Genomic DNA, 12,997 nt, shown 5'->3' with positions numbered 1-12,997 from the left:
GGAGACTTTTTCTTTGGACCACCAGATGGCAGCAAATGTTTGCTGAAACTTATACTTTGCCCATAGTTTTGTCTTCAAGGAACCGAGATCACAATCGGTTTCGTCACAGACTGTAGATTCTGGTCAATCTACCAGCAATATATACTGTTTGAATATTTTAAGTTTGATAACAACCCATACAATTACATATGTATTGAGTTTTGGACCATTTTGCAGAATGAAACGCGAATCCATTACTGAAATCGAGTACAGTGAATCCTGATAGACTACGCCAAGGACAAAATCTTTAAACTGTAACGTCACGTCGACGTCACCTAAACCCGGAAAAGATTGGGAAGAGAGGCAGTACGTGGCCTTATCATCTTGGACCTCGAGAGGCAGGAGCTCTGCTTTATTCGAAATGGTATAGTTTTGCTTTTAAATAGTTTTGAATGGAGTTTTTACTAGCTGAAAGTAACCGTGCATTGTATCACCAACGCATAGTGACTATGATGCGTCGTTTGTTTCGAGATTAGCAATGAGCGTTAGCCCTCCCGCGTCAAAACAGCAATTCAATTCAAATAATATAGTGAAGCCAAACTCAAATGATACACGATGAAAGCAATAACATGACTATGTTGTTTGGCTGCAGGAACTCGAGGCGATGACCAGATATACCAGCCCGGTGAATCCGGCTGTGTTCCCCCACCTCACGGTGGTCTTGTTGGCCATTGGGATGTTCTTCACAGCCTGGTTCTTCGTGTATCCTGTGTCATGTTGGCGATTATTTCAATGGATTACATTTGAGTATGGATGAATGGTTAGTCTGCTCTGATTAAGAAAGTGGATTGCTGGCATGAAATCACTTCGGTCTATCAGTCTTTGTTTGAACGATTTGAGCACTGGGGCACTCATGTCACAGGACAAAATGAGTGTTAGGGACATACGTTTTTCCTTAATCTCAATGTTGACAAGATTGTATGGATTATGAATACGTTGAAAAGGACTTTGAATATCCAACCAGTGTTTAAATGGTGTCAATTGTGATTGTACTGCAACATCTCCAAATAGCTATACTTGCCAGCAGGTGTCACTCTTTTCACTGTTAAGCACACCTTGACTTTGCTATCAGCTATGAGGTAACTTCAACCAAATACACCAGAGACGTCTACAAGGAGTTGCTGATCTCCCTGGTAGCTTCACTTTTCATGGGCTTCGGTGTGCTCTTCTTGCTACTTTGGGTTGGCATCTACGTATGAAGGTAGAGGATCCTTTGGAATCCGTTTCCTTGTGAACAACTGATTCTTTTGGTCATCAGTAAGTGCCGCTGTCATTTCAGGTGGCCAATTTAGATGACGACACATTCCATCAGGACAACACAGAAACACAGGACATGAATTTTGAGTTTGATTGGACTGCACTGACAATAATTGAGATTGTTTTCAAATAAATGGGGGCTTTGTACAACTTCTGATATTTCCATTCATTTAGCGTGGTAGATGCGACGCTGCTATGTCTCTTAGCAACAGGTACGTTACTCCAGTTACAAAACATAGAAGTCTACTAAAGCAACTTGACCTGTAGCGAGGTTATTTGTGACACTCAGACGACTTATTTATGGCGTGTTGCACTCCTGGCACCTAAATCCTGATTAATCTTTATGTTAAAAATAGAGCAGTCTGTTTCACCTTGTCTCCTGGATCCCACCGTATTATCTATGGATGGATTAGACAAGGGTTACAGAAGGAATATTTAATCATTAAAAAAAAAAAAACAGCAAGACAATTCAAAAGATGCACACTGACATGAGTGAGTTCACTCCAAAATCATGACTGGCATCATGTAAACATATTCATACCTAGCTTCCATAAAACCTGGTGAGCCGCCTGGTTTCGCCATGAGGGATATGATGATGAGATGTATGAAATGGATAATAACTCAATTCTTCATGATAGTATTTTGATGCAGTCCTCTATTCAGAGTGCAGTCCAAAGGCCACGTATGGAAGATTACCAGGCTCAATCCAGGTTAATACATTATGTCACCTTGGTTTACCTGCCCGTGGAAAGTTTTAAATGAATTGCCCGCTTGGGAATAGTAAACAAATAGTGATGTGCTTTCTTTTAACAGACAGGCTTGAGTTGCGGTCACCCTGTTCTTGAGTAAGGAACAGATTTCTTGCTGAACATGAAATCTCCAATGTGCTTGCGTCCGTCCATCTTTTGTGTCTACTGCCGAGCTCTGGCAAAGGCCTCCCGCAGCCAAAGAGAGTCCACGTAGAGCCTCGGGTCCCCCATGTACTCTGTCGTGCGTTTGTACAAGTAATAATACAACACAGCCACTGCAAGTAGAGAGAAATTTGATGAACGCACGGAAAGACAGGGACATGTACAACTTTGGCAAATTACCTATCCTCTGGAACACAAAGAGAGCTTGAAGGCCATCCGTCCAAACAAAGCTATTAGGTGCTCTCCATCTTAGATTCTACACAAAAGAGCGAGGGACAACTTGGACTCTAGGCATGCTTGAAAGGTTTGTGCAGAGCTCACGTGCTTACCAACACCCAGCTGTGGAGGCAGATGCTGAGGGTCAGGTAGAGAGCGGAGAAAAACAGCAGAGATTTGAAACGCTCCAGCAGCAGAGAGACCAGGCCCACCTGGAACACGTACGTGTTGAACATCATCAGCAGGATGATGATCATGTTGAACAAGATGGCGATGTCCTGGATGCTGCAAAAAGCTTTGAGATAAGTTGCAAGTACTAACAAAACACACAACAGAAAACAACACAGTACATATAAAAAGTAAAATAACCACAAAATCATGTTATATGCAATTACTGAGTACAGATGTGTCCATTTTGTGGTCGAGTGATTTAGCATAACAGTTGTATAATAATAAATACATTTGAATACAAACTGCCAATCAACAAAAGTAAACAATGCGAGACCAAATTAAATGTCTGTCCACATTTAATGGATTTAAAGTTACGTGGAAATAAAATATATTTACAAGATAACTTACATGAAGAGCACCAGCTGGATGACGGCCGCTCCTCTCAGCAGTTCACTGAAGGAGTTGACGAAAAGGTCAAAAGCCAAAAGTGTGAGCTGGATCAAAAGCACCAGGGAGTAGTTGCTTGTCTGTAGCATCGCCCCGAAAGTTTTTACATGCACATGAATTATTGATGCTGAAGTTCTGGAAGCACTGCTGGGGTCTATTCACATTGCGAGACAGTGCTGCATACAGTTCTTCCAAAAGGACTCTTGTCTCGGTCCAGAAACATCCTGCGTGATTTTCTCAAACATGAGATGTTTTCTGCTGAGGGCAAGTAGTCCATAAAATCACTGCAGACAATGGATGTTGTTTGACGTAAGGTCTCCTCATGCTGAATTATCTGCAAGAAAACACAAATTATTATTGTTGAAGCACAGCAAAGCAAAAACTACCTGTAGTCTGTCTGTTCTGTGCAATGAGCTGCTAGAAGTTGATGTAACGTGAATATATAACCAACGTGCTCTAGATGTTACACGTTCATCCTAAAGTTATATCATGGCCTCAATTGAGATTTTGACGCGTTTTTCCTCGCGTAAAGTAGCTCACACAACAAACAATCATTCTGAAATAGTTAACACTATAGTAATCGCCAGATTGCACGGAGGATCTTGACTTGGAAGAATCGCGTCTTAAGCCCCTAGCGATTGTTGTTTTCCCCATTGTTATCGTACAAGTGAGGCATTATAAATATACTTACCGACAAAAGCCAGGAGAATAAGTGAAAAAGATAACAAAAAACTCTTCGTGATCTTCGGAAGTGATTTGGAGACACACATCGAGCGCCCAAATGCTTTTCAGCAGTAATGGACGCATTTCCGTATCTTCCATGGTAACGGAACCTTTTACCGTAATAATCAATGTAGGGATTCTTCAAATAGTTGTGTAACACTTTTTTAAATCAGATATTGAACTTAATGATGCGTACTTTGGTAATATTTAGAATAAATGAGATATGTTTGCGATATCACACAAAAATATCAGAAAAGAGACACGTGATGCGGATAAGATATTTGTGCTGCACACTAAACAACACTTTACGGTAAAAGCAAAATGCGCGGCAATGGTACCTACTGCCATCTATGGGCCACAAGCAGTACTCGCCAGGTTAGCTCCAAGAAGTCAGTGATCGAAGGTAGTGGACACCTGCTTCCGTCCAGCAAACTGTCGGTATGTCAATATTGCACTTTTTTCCACTTGTCTTAAATGCTACTCTTTAGTCTACTTGCATTATCTGAGGATATTTCAAATTAATATTCATGTTTCCACCACACTTTAAGCATGTTTTGTATATTATTTAGGAATAATTTGAAACACTATATTATGGCAAGTTTGTTTTGGTTAGCTTGTTTAGCTAACGTCACTTGACCATTAGAATGGCAGCTGTTTGCTTTTGACGCTTGAAATAAGATTGTCTTGAACATTTTCAACGTGCTAAAAACATACAGTAAATGAAAGTTATTTTCTTACAACTGTTATTGTATTAACCTTAACCCACTGTCCCTTTCTGTGAGAAAACAACTGACATGAAACGCATAACTAAGATTCCAAGTTACTAGTTTGCCCTGCCTGTACTCTAAAAGCCTCCATAAACTGTTGACATCGTTTTTACGATGGAATTTATCTTATCACTTGTGTTGGGAGAAAGCCGTGAAGGCTTCATAGATCATTTTCCAGTGTTCTACCAGGAGTCACTCTCTAAATATTTATTTTTTTTTATGGATAAGGGAACACCGTTGTTTGGAGAGGGTTCTTATGTTGTCACATTCAACATGTTCTTGCTATCTAAAGTCATTAGAATAATAAATCACTTAGGGGAATTTGAGGTCGTATGACGTATTTAAAATGCTTAATTATAAATGATTAACGACCTTGGGAAAGTATTTGCCTGCAGTTGTGGTAGTTGTAAGTTGGTAACCATGCAAATGAGTGCAAACTGTGTTTTGCATCTCCTCACTGCGGGCTATCCACCCTCCTCTTCAAGTACAAACAAAGTCACACGGCTCCATCCTGTTCCTTACTTCTTATATTGCCCGTATTGGGCTTGGTTTGTTTATAGTGTATCATCACTGCTGTAAGCCGTACCTTTCTGTTATGGGAAATTTACAGTCACCTTTTGGAGTCTTGTAGTTGGCCCTATGATGTGCATGAGTATAAATTACCCTTTGAGTGATAGATATTTCCCAACACCCTGTTTGCGAAGGAGTCCCATTCAAGTTTGATTAGAATCTATTAAAATAATGTTCTAATAATTTTCGGATTGTGACATGGAGTCATGTTTCCTGTGCAGACGTGAGTGAAGACAAGTTTGACAGAGCAGCTGGAGATCATGCGCGTGTTCCCAGCAGAGTTTCTTGCTCTTGTTTGACAAGGGAGGGAGGACCTGTTAGCTAAGCTGCTGCAGAACCTTGCAACAAAAAAAGTGAGTATAACCGTTACGATGGATAAGGGGTCAGCAACCTTGTTGAAACTGAAATAAATAAATGAAGGATTAAAGCAAAGGCAACTTGATACACACTTATGATGCTCAGGTGCTTATCGACTCATTTTTCTCTTCCAGCATAAGCTACAGTATGTCTACGTGGCTGAATGATGGGGAAGTGCTGGAAGGTCAAGGCAGTGGCGAGGCTGTACCTGTAAGCCCGCGACCTCAGAGTCTGTCACCAGGGACCCCCCGACTGAGCAAGGGTCGCAGCCCAGTCGGTTCTCCCACCCTGAGAAATGCAGCAGCAGCAGCAGCAGCAGCAGCAGCAGCAGCAGCAGCAGCAGCAGCAGCAGCAGCAGCAAGCCCGCAGTCAGAGACCATGGGGAAGGCCAAGCAGCTGTTTGCGTTGTGCGACAAAGAGGGCAAAGGCTTCATCACAAAGCGCGACATGCAGGTGAGTGTGGCACAACGCAAGCAAACTCCTCATCTTCAATCTCCACATCCTTTCCTCAGAGGCTCCAGATGGAGCTGCCTCTGTCGCCCGAACAGCTAGAGAGCGTTTTTGAGAGTCTGGACCGCCAGTGCAATGGCTTCGTTACACCACTGGAGTTCAGCGCAGGACTTGGTGTGCATACTGCAGTTTGGCATCACAGTTCTGGGGGAAGATGTCTCTCAAAAAAGTGTCTTGCTTGGTGCAGGTGAGCTGATGGGGACAAAAGACACAGTTGAGCAAAGCCAAGAGCTCGCAGGCAAAGAGACAGACCAGGCAGACTGGTCGGAGGATGCTGCTACAATAAGACTTACCGACATACTGACTGAGCTGGGGATCGACAAACTCTCTGACAGGTGGGAACGCCATTGTTACGATCCAAAAAATCAGAGCATTCACAATGTCAGGTTTTTGCCACGTTATCGTTTTAATAATGTGTCAAAATCACAACGATGCTATTGTGACAACAATGTTGTGAAGTGCCACTTTGTTTTGCTGTTGTGTGTCAGTCAACAGGAGCTTTGTTCTGTGTGGTGTGAGTTGCAGAGAGAGCAGCCAGAGCTGCTCAAGCTCCTGGAAGGCATCTTGCTGCACGCTGTCACACATCTGCAAGATTCCATCAGAGAGAGAGACAGCCTGGAACAAGCCTTGCGCAGGTGCCGCACAAATACATTTGCTCACATCGTACTTTGTTTTAACATTCCCTGCAACGTTGTCGCACTCTAGACGGGAGAGTGAGCACAATCAATTTGTTCGGTCCATATATGAGGAAATGGAAAGCCAAATCCGAGAGGAACGGGAAAAACGCCTGGCTCAGGTACAGATCAGTGTGTGCTCTGTGAGGGTGTGTAAAAATGTTAATGCATTCCAAAGTAAACATAATTCTGCCGTCTTAAGAGTATTTAGTCACTCAAACGGGCACGAGAGAATAACACAAATAGCAAAAGGCGACGTCACGAAAAGTCGACTCCAATAATCAAACATGCGTCATTCTCGGCTGACCGAGAGAGATGGATGGAAAGAAAACAACGGGTGACCACCAAAAGGCAACATTATTTTCACCATTGAGTTCAATTCAAAACAGGAGAGCATCAAACAAAAGCAGAGAGGCATACAAATTGAGGAAGAGTTGAAGTTGCGTGACCATGAGTTGGAGATAACCTTGAGCAGACAGAAACAGGTTGGTGGTAGCCATGGTCTTGCTGATCTTCCTGCTCAGAAAGCCCTCAACACAATTTGTCTTTGCACCTAGCTGGAGAGCAGAATGCAACAGCTGGCCTACGAACAGGCAAACATCAAGCAACAGAACCAGGAGCTGCGCAGCCTCAACATCCAGCTGCAAGAGCAGGCGGAGCGGAGCAGCCAGCAGCTACAGGCGGCCATGCTTCAGTTGACCCAGCTACAGCTCAGCGCCGCCCAGGAGCAAATGGACAGACAGCAGTAAGCCCAGATTGATGACACACATCCTGTGTTACAAAGAACATTTCAGTCAAATAGAGATTTTGCAAAATCAAAATAGTTCTTTGTTAAGAAAGAAGTCTGGTTAGCTACACAGGCACAATGTACGGTATATATTACTGATACAACATTCGTAACATTTCAAAGGAGGCATTATTGTTTATTTCTTGTCTCACCACAGAAATGTGACTCAAGTGTCACGAAACATACAGAAAGAGAAGGAGAGTCTACTGAGGCAACTTGGTTTGTTGAGGTAAATCAAATGCAAAGTAATGAAAGGGAGCAAAATTGGACCGACAGTAAGTGCAAGAAGCACACCTTGTCGCTTTCATAAGCAGCTCATGAGTATTAACATGACATTTTGTGAGGCCTGTGAAATGGTGTCACTCTTGCGCTTGCTCCTTTTTAACATAAGTTTGAATGTCAGGCAAATCCTTCTTCTCTGCAGGGATATGAATAAACGACTGCGAGACGACAAAGATGCCCAGCTGACAAAGAAGAGGGTTAGTCATCCATGCCCGCTCCTTTCTCCCCTGCCTCTAACCTATGACCTCAGTGAAGACTTTGACAGCGCATGGACTCATCAGCGATATTCCACCCTAAGATAAGTGCGGGAACGGCTTCGCGGCTCTTTCCTGGTCATCATCGCATTCCGCGGCTTGTTACTCTTTGAATTCCGTCCGCATCTCGCTCGCGTGCATCGGAGACTGAAACCTTAGCTTGAAAAGACATTTGTTGTGCCTTATGGAAGGCTATATTCAACAAAAGGCAATGTACACCCGTGATCCTTGGATTGAAATGCCGTGTGTTTGTCATCCACCAATTACAATTCAATGAGTGTCATTTGTGTACTGCTTTCTTGCACATGCAGCAGAATAAATGTCCGCAGGGTTTGTTTTGTCTCAAGTTGCCGTTTGTGGACGGTGTCAAGTAATACCACGAACGACCTTCCGCTAAACTCCTTTCAGAATCCAAATATGGAAGAACATTTGCAGAAGAGAGGGTCAGTGGTAGGGCACAACTTTCTACCAGACGGTCCAGTGAAGAGGTTTGTGTGACAAAGTCTGTGTGGCCCACTGAGGCAGAAAGACACTAATTGTGCGTACTCCGCCGAAGCCCGCGCCATGAGCACCAACAGGGCGCAAAGAAAAAAGCAAACAATTCAAAGGCGTCATATTGAGTCAATTGCGAAAGAGTCGGTCGGACAGGTAGGGAAGACGCTTGACTTGAATGACACTACAGAAGGGAGTCAAGAGTTCCTCATGAGAAAAGCGCTGATTGAATCTGATGTCACTTTTCCGAGCAGCATCAACATGTATTCAAGGTGGTCTTCCTGGGCGATTCAGGGGTGGGGAAGAGCTCCTTCATCCAGCACGATTGCAGAGGACATTTTGCCAGCACTGCCACCGGTAAGCGCATCTCAACTTTTCTCAACGCTGCTCCTTTTTATGAGCTGGTTTGCCGCCAGGTGTCGATTTCCGGATGAGGACCGTCACCCTGGGCTCCACCTCCATCACCCTGCAACTGTGGGACACCGCCGGGCAGGAGAGGTCAGTCGGCCTACTGGTCAGCCTGCCGCTACTTTGCTTTTTGCTTTCTTTCAGAAAGTTGGTTGCCCGGCTCGATCGACAACGTGAAGATAGTCCTCCCAAGACGTTGCTGTGTATAATTAGAAAAGGACAAATGTTTGAAAAAGGTCCAACGGCTTCCGTTTGTTCACCTCCTCCAGTTTGGTCACTTCCCAATTCCAAGAACGAGAGGTCAATGTTTTCTTGTTGCGATACAGACACAGTGTGTCTGTCGACCGAAAGTTGACGTTACTGTCAAATTTGTACGCTTCCACAATGTTTTAATTGAGTTCAATACAGTTGTGTTGACCCCACTTGTCCCACCCAGTATGTTTGAGGAGGTTCCCTCCACGCTCCACAGTCACTTGATGTGGGAGAGGCCAGTGAGGGGCGGGGGGCACTCGTGTCGGCTGGGCAAGCGGCTGCAATCGGACACATGAGTGTGAGACACTTTCAGACAACTTTGACAGACAGAAGCACAGCGGGCTGAGTGGGATCTTGCAAGGCATTGCCACGGAAATCTTCAATCAGGTGGGAGCGTTTTGGCCTCGCTCGAGCACTTTTTGCATGACACCATAGTTCAAACTAAATCTCCAGGAGACCCCCTATGCATGCATGTGCACTTGGTTTAAGGGCATGAAGAGTTCTATTTTTGTTTGTTTGTAGGGTTACCACTTCTGTTGCTCATTTTGTAGGGTGTTCTTTTATCCTAAGTAGTGCCGCCTGAGGAGTTAAATTTGGCTTCAGCGCCAGTCCGCGACAGTAGCTATGTTATTGCTGCATGTCATGTGACAAGCTGTCAAGTATCTTTCCCCAGCACATATTTGATTTCATTAGTGAGCTACTCCTGCTCACTCCTTGCAAGTTTGGGAAGTTTCATTCTTCACGTTTACTCAATGGGGAATACGCATCATACAATATTACACTTGACATAAACTCTTATCACAACTTATTAGATTTCATTGCATGCAATCATTTTTAGAGTTGCTAGATGGAGACTATTAAACGTTGGCTTCAAAGACACATTAGATCAGATGCTGTACTGGATGTGTGCTTTGCATAATAAATATCACAGTGGATCCAATATCAGCTCTGATGCAAATATTGTTTTAAGCCACCAGTAATTTGTTAAATGTCTCCAACCTGGTCCTATTATTATTTATTTGTTTGTTTTTCAGAATGGAAACTGGGAGGGAAAACTCCAACAAATGTGGGATCATATGTCTGAAGTACATGCTCCTCATGTTTAACATTCTTTTTTGGGTAAGTTACAAAAGCAATGCGGATATTTGTGATTAAAAACCAGAAGGATTTGAAGTTTTCACTAAATGCATGCTTTGAGGATGCAGATAGAAATCTAGTTGCTATTTTGACTTGGTCAAAGAGCAACCTCATGACAATTCTGTCAAATGAATCGAGCGGTTTGTTGCCTCAGGTGGCAGGGGGTGCCGTGTTGGCCGTGGGCGTTTGGACTTTGGTGGAGAAGAGTGACTACATAAGTCTGCTGAACTCCAACTTCTACACAGCATCCGCTTACGTCCTCATTGTCGCCGGGGCCGTTGTGATCGTCACCGGTATCATCGGATGCTGCGCCACTCTGGGGGAGATGAAGAGGCTTTTGATTGTGGTGAGGCAAAAAAAAAAAAAATGTCATTGTCTACACAAGGAATGTCCCGTTGAAGATTCTGCTTCCAACCTGCTCATGCTGATCTGGTCTGGGGTGGCCTTTAAAGTTAAGCCCGAGTCACCTTGTGTAGCGTGTGCAGTTCACCGGAACGGCCCACAGCGAATGTAGCTGCAGTGTGACGTGCCAGGTCACATGGCGCGTGTCCTCAAGAGTTGACATTTTTAGATTTTGGCTAAGGTCAAAGGAATGAGGAGCATCGCAAGCATCCGCGGAAAGCAGACATGCAGCCGGGGGAGGAGACGTGTTGTGGAAATCGAGAAGCAAACCCACTGACTTTAGGACGATGAGATCGGGAACAACTTGCTGAAAATATTTCATATCATATGTGAAGACATGTTGGACCGCGTGTTCACCAGCACTATAATATCTGATTGACATGTGTGTTGTTTGTCCTTTTCAATATCTCTTGCAGTACTTGGTGCTGTTGCTGTGTGTTTTTCTGCTGGAACTCGTCGCAGGTGTCTTGGCATACATTAAATACCAAGAGGTAAGTCAACTCTTTTACTCCCAACTTTTTGTGTGTGTTTGTTTGTGCTGTCGGCCCTTTCAATCCAAGTCCAGCGTGAAGGATTATTTTTCAATGCCAGTACAAGTTGAAAAGAAGTCAGGTGTTTTTCTTTTTGTGACCATCATTTTAACAGAGAGTTACCATGAATTGAGCCTTCTCACACATTCCTTCTTTGTTCCCCCCTTTTCTTGCTCCAGTGTTTCCCTTTCTGCCAAAAGGTAATCTGCTGCCACTTGATGTATTTAACAAGTGCATATTTGAATTTCATAAAAAAAAAAAACTTTCAAATATGTCAGTAGTTTCATTAAAGAGGTGAAACTCGTCCGTTGTTGATTCGCAAGACACAAAGTAAAATACTTGATATTGTTTTTCATCTTAAGAATTTACAATATAAAACAAGAAACAATCAAATGAGCTCAGAAATGGAAAAGTTTTTTTTTTGCTTGTAACTAAAGCACCCTCTTAATACATAAATGTCATCTGTGAGATTGTAATGGATGCGCCGCTTGTGTCGTCACAGCTGGATGAGGAGCTGAGGCAAAACTTGAAGGTGACCATGCAGCAGAAATACCAACAAGCCGGGGAGGACAGCGTCACGCAAGCTGTAGACAAGCTCCATCAGGAGGTGTGGATGTATTGTACAACTGCATCTTGTCGAAATGGGCCTCATTGGTGGTGGTGTTCCCTTTCAGTTCCAGTGCTGCGGCAGTAACAGCTCCTCCGACTGGAAAGACAGCATTTGGATCCACGCCGTCGCACAAGACGGCCAGCTTGTTCCTGACAGCTGCTGTAAAACACCCAGCAGCCTCTGCGGCGTCAGAGAGCATCCCTCCAATGTTTACAAAGCCGAGGTGGGTACACGTGCCTGACACCGGTTGACTTACACTATAAACAATATTCTAAATGTGTTGTGGTACCAGGGAGGCTGCGTCATGAAACTGGAGGAGTTTATTCTCACTCAGCTGTATATTCTTGGCGCACTGGGCATTGTGATTGCAGTTTTACAGGTGAAAAAAAATCAATCTCCATCCAAAAGTATGTGAAGTACTGAACTAACACTTTCTTTGTATCTTTAATTTCAGCTATTTGGGATGATGTTTACTTGCTGCCTTCATCAAAATCTGAAAAATGATCCCTACTGATGTTGCACTTTTTAAATATGCTTTCAAATAACAAGCTTGCACTTTTAAAGTTGAGCTGCTGGGCAGCACTTCACTATGGGAAATAAGGATGATGCAGGAAATGCAAGCTTGCTGTGGTTATATTTACACGTACTGTACTGCTGCTCTTGGTGTGCCACAAGGTTTGGTTAGCTACATAATATACCGGAAATACCAACAATAAAAACAATTAGCACGAACGTCAATAAAAGGCATTGTATTATTTGAATGCTGTTATGCATTAGTTAATGAGTCACATTTCAAATATTTTAGAGCACAGGTATGGAAATAATGGCCTGTGTGACGTTCTTCATTCCATTCTTCATTCTCTTCTTTACCCATCATTTAGTCCTGCATTAATTTTGTGATTTTTTTTTCAATTGCACAATTAAAATGCCTATCATTTTTATTCATTTCTCATTAGTTTCATTCGAAATGACTGAATTAAAATCATGAAATAAATTGACTATAGGTTATTTAACTATAGTGACATTACTTAAAAATAACAAATTATTCGCCTTTTGAAATATATATATATGTTTTAATTATTTTAAATATTTCTCACGATTCTACCACGTTGTGTGAAAAACTGTATTAACGCCCTCTGGTGAGTATAAGAAAGAATGCAGTTTTTCGATATAGCAACTCGAGATTTTCTTGTGAAGGTCT

At 43.0% G+C, this 12,997-nt stretch overlaps 3 protein-coding genes across 9 annotated transcripts; 2 read left to right on the top strand and 1 right to left on the bottom strand.

Moving 5' to 3' along the window:
* The first annotated feature begins 253 nt into the window (after positions 1–253).
* Positions 254–1,446, top strand: tmem258 (transmembrane protein 258). Its single transcript, XM_088379702.1, has 4 exons — positions 254–403; positions 632–741; positions 1,112–1,240; positions 1,319–1,446. Exons 1-3 carry the CDS (start codon positions 401–403, stop codon positions 1,236–1,238), a joined length of 240 nt encoding a protein of 79 aa, XP_088235828.1. The 5' UTR covers positions 254–400; the 3' UTR covers positions 1,239–1,240; positions 1,319–1,446.
* Positions 1,447–1,716: 270 nt separating this feature from the next.
* tmem138 (transmembrane protein 138) lies at positions 1,717–3,880 on the bottom strand. The gene is made up of 5 exons (XM_088379701.1): positions 3,733–3,880; positions 3,003–3,375; positions 2,537–2,708; positions 2,388–2,463; positions 1,717–2,320 (listed from the first exon to the last, which is right to left on the bottom strand). The coding sequence occupies exons 2-5, from the start codon at positions 3,128–3,130 to the stop codon at positions 2,208–2,210; spliced, it is 489 nt and encodes a 162-aa protein (XP_088235827.1). The 5' UTR covers positions 3,131–3,375; positions 3,733–3,880; the 3' UTR covers positions 1,717–2,207.
* A 210-nt stretch (positions 3,881–4,090) lies between these two features.
* On the top strand, positions 4,091–12,557 carry LOC148397100 (CD151 antigen-like). Of its 7 annotated transcripts, none has more exons than XM_088378038.1 (21): positions 4,091–4,202; positions 5,323–5,454; positions 5,593–5,773; positions 5,819–5,911; positions 5,971–6,082; positions 6,156–6,303; positions 6,457–6,603; positions 6,674–6,764; positions 7,032–7,127; positions 7,200–7,387; positions 7,587–7,658; positions 7,854–7,908; positions 8,712–8,814; positions 8,874–8,955; positions 10,152–10,236; positions 10,409–10,600; positions 11,073–11,147; positions 11,689–11,793; positions 11,861–12,019; positions 12,089–12,175; positions 12,251–12,557. In XM_088378038.1, exons 3-21 carry the CDS (start codon positions 5,606–5,608, stop codon positions 12,308–12,310), a joined length of 2,118 nt encoding a protein of 705 aa, XP_088234164.1. In that variant the 5' UTR covers positions 4,091–4,202; positions 5,323–5,454; positions 5,593–5,605; the 3' UTR covers positions 12,311–12,557. The 7 variants fall into 7 exon arrangements, with proteins under 7 accessions (XP_088234164.1, XP_088234163.1, XP_088234162.1 ...); XM_088378037.1 differs by having other exon boundaries at positions 5,593–5,779; XM_088378036.1 differs by having other exon boundaries at positions 5,593–5,782.
* The last annotated feature ends 440 nt before the right edge of the window (positions 12,558–12,997 follow it).

Source organism: Syngnathus floridae, chromosome 6 (assembly GCF_059516105.1).
Source record: "Syngnathus floridae isolate MCC-2025c chromosome 6, RoL_Sflo_1.0, whole genome shotgun sequence".
In the NCBI taxonomy this organism is placed as follows: Eukaryota; Metazoa; Chordata; class Actinopteri; order Syngnathiformes; family Syngnathidae; genus Syngnathus; species Syngnathus floridae.
This window is presented reverse-complemented; position numbering and strand designations above follow the sequence as displayed.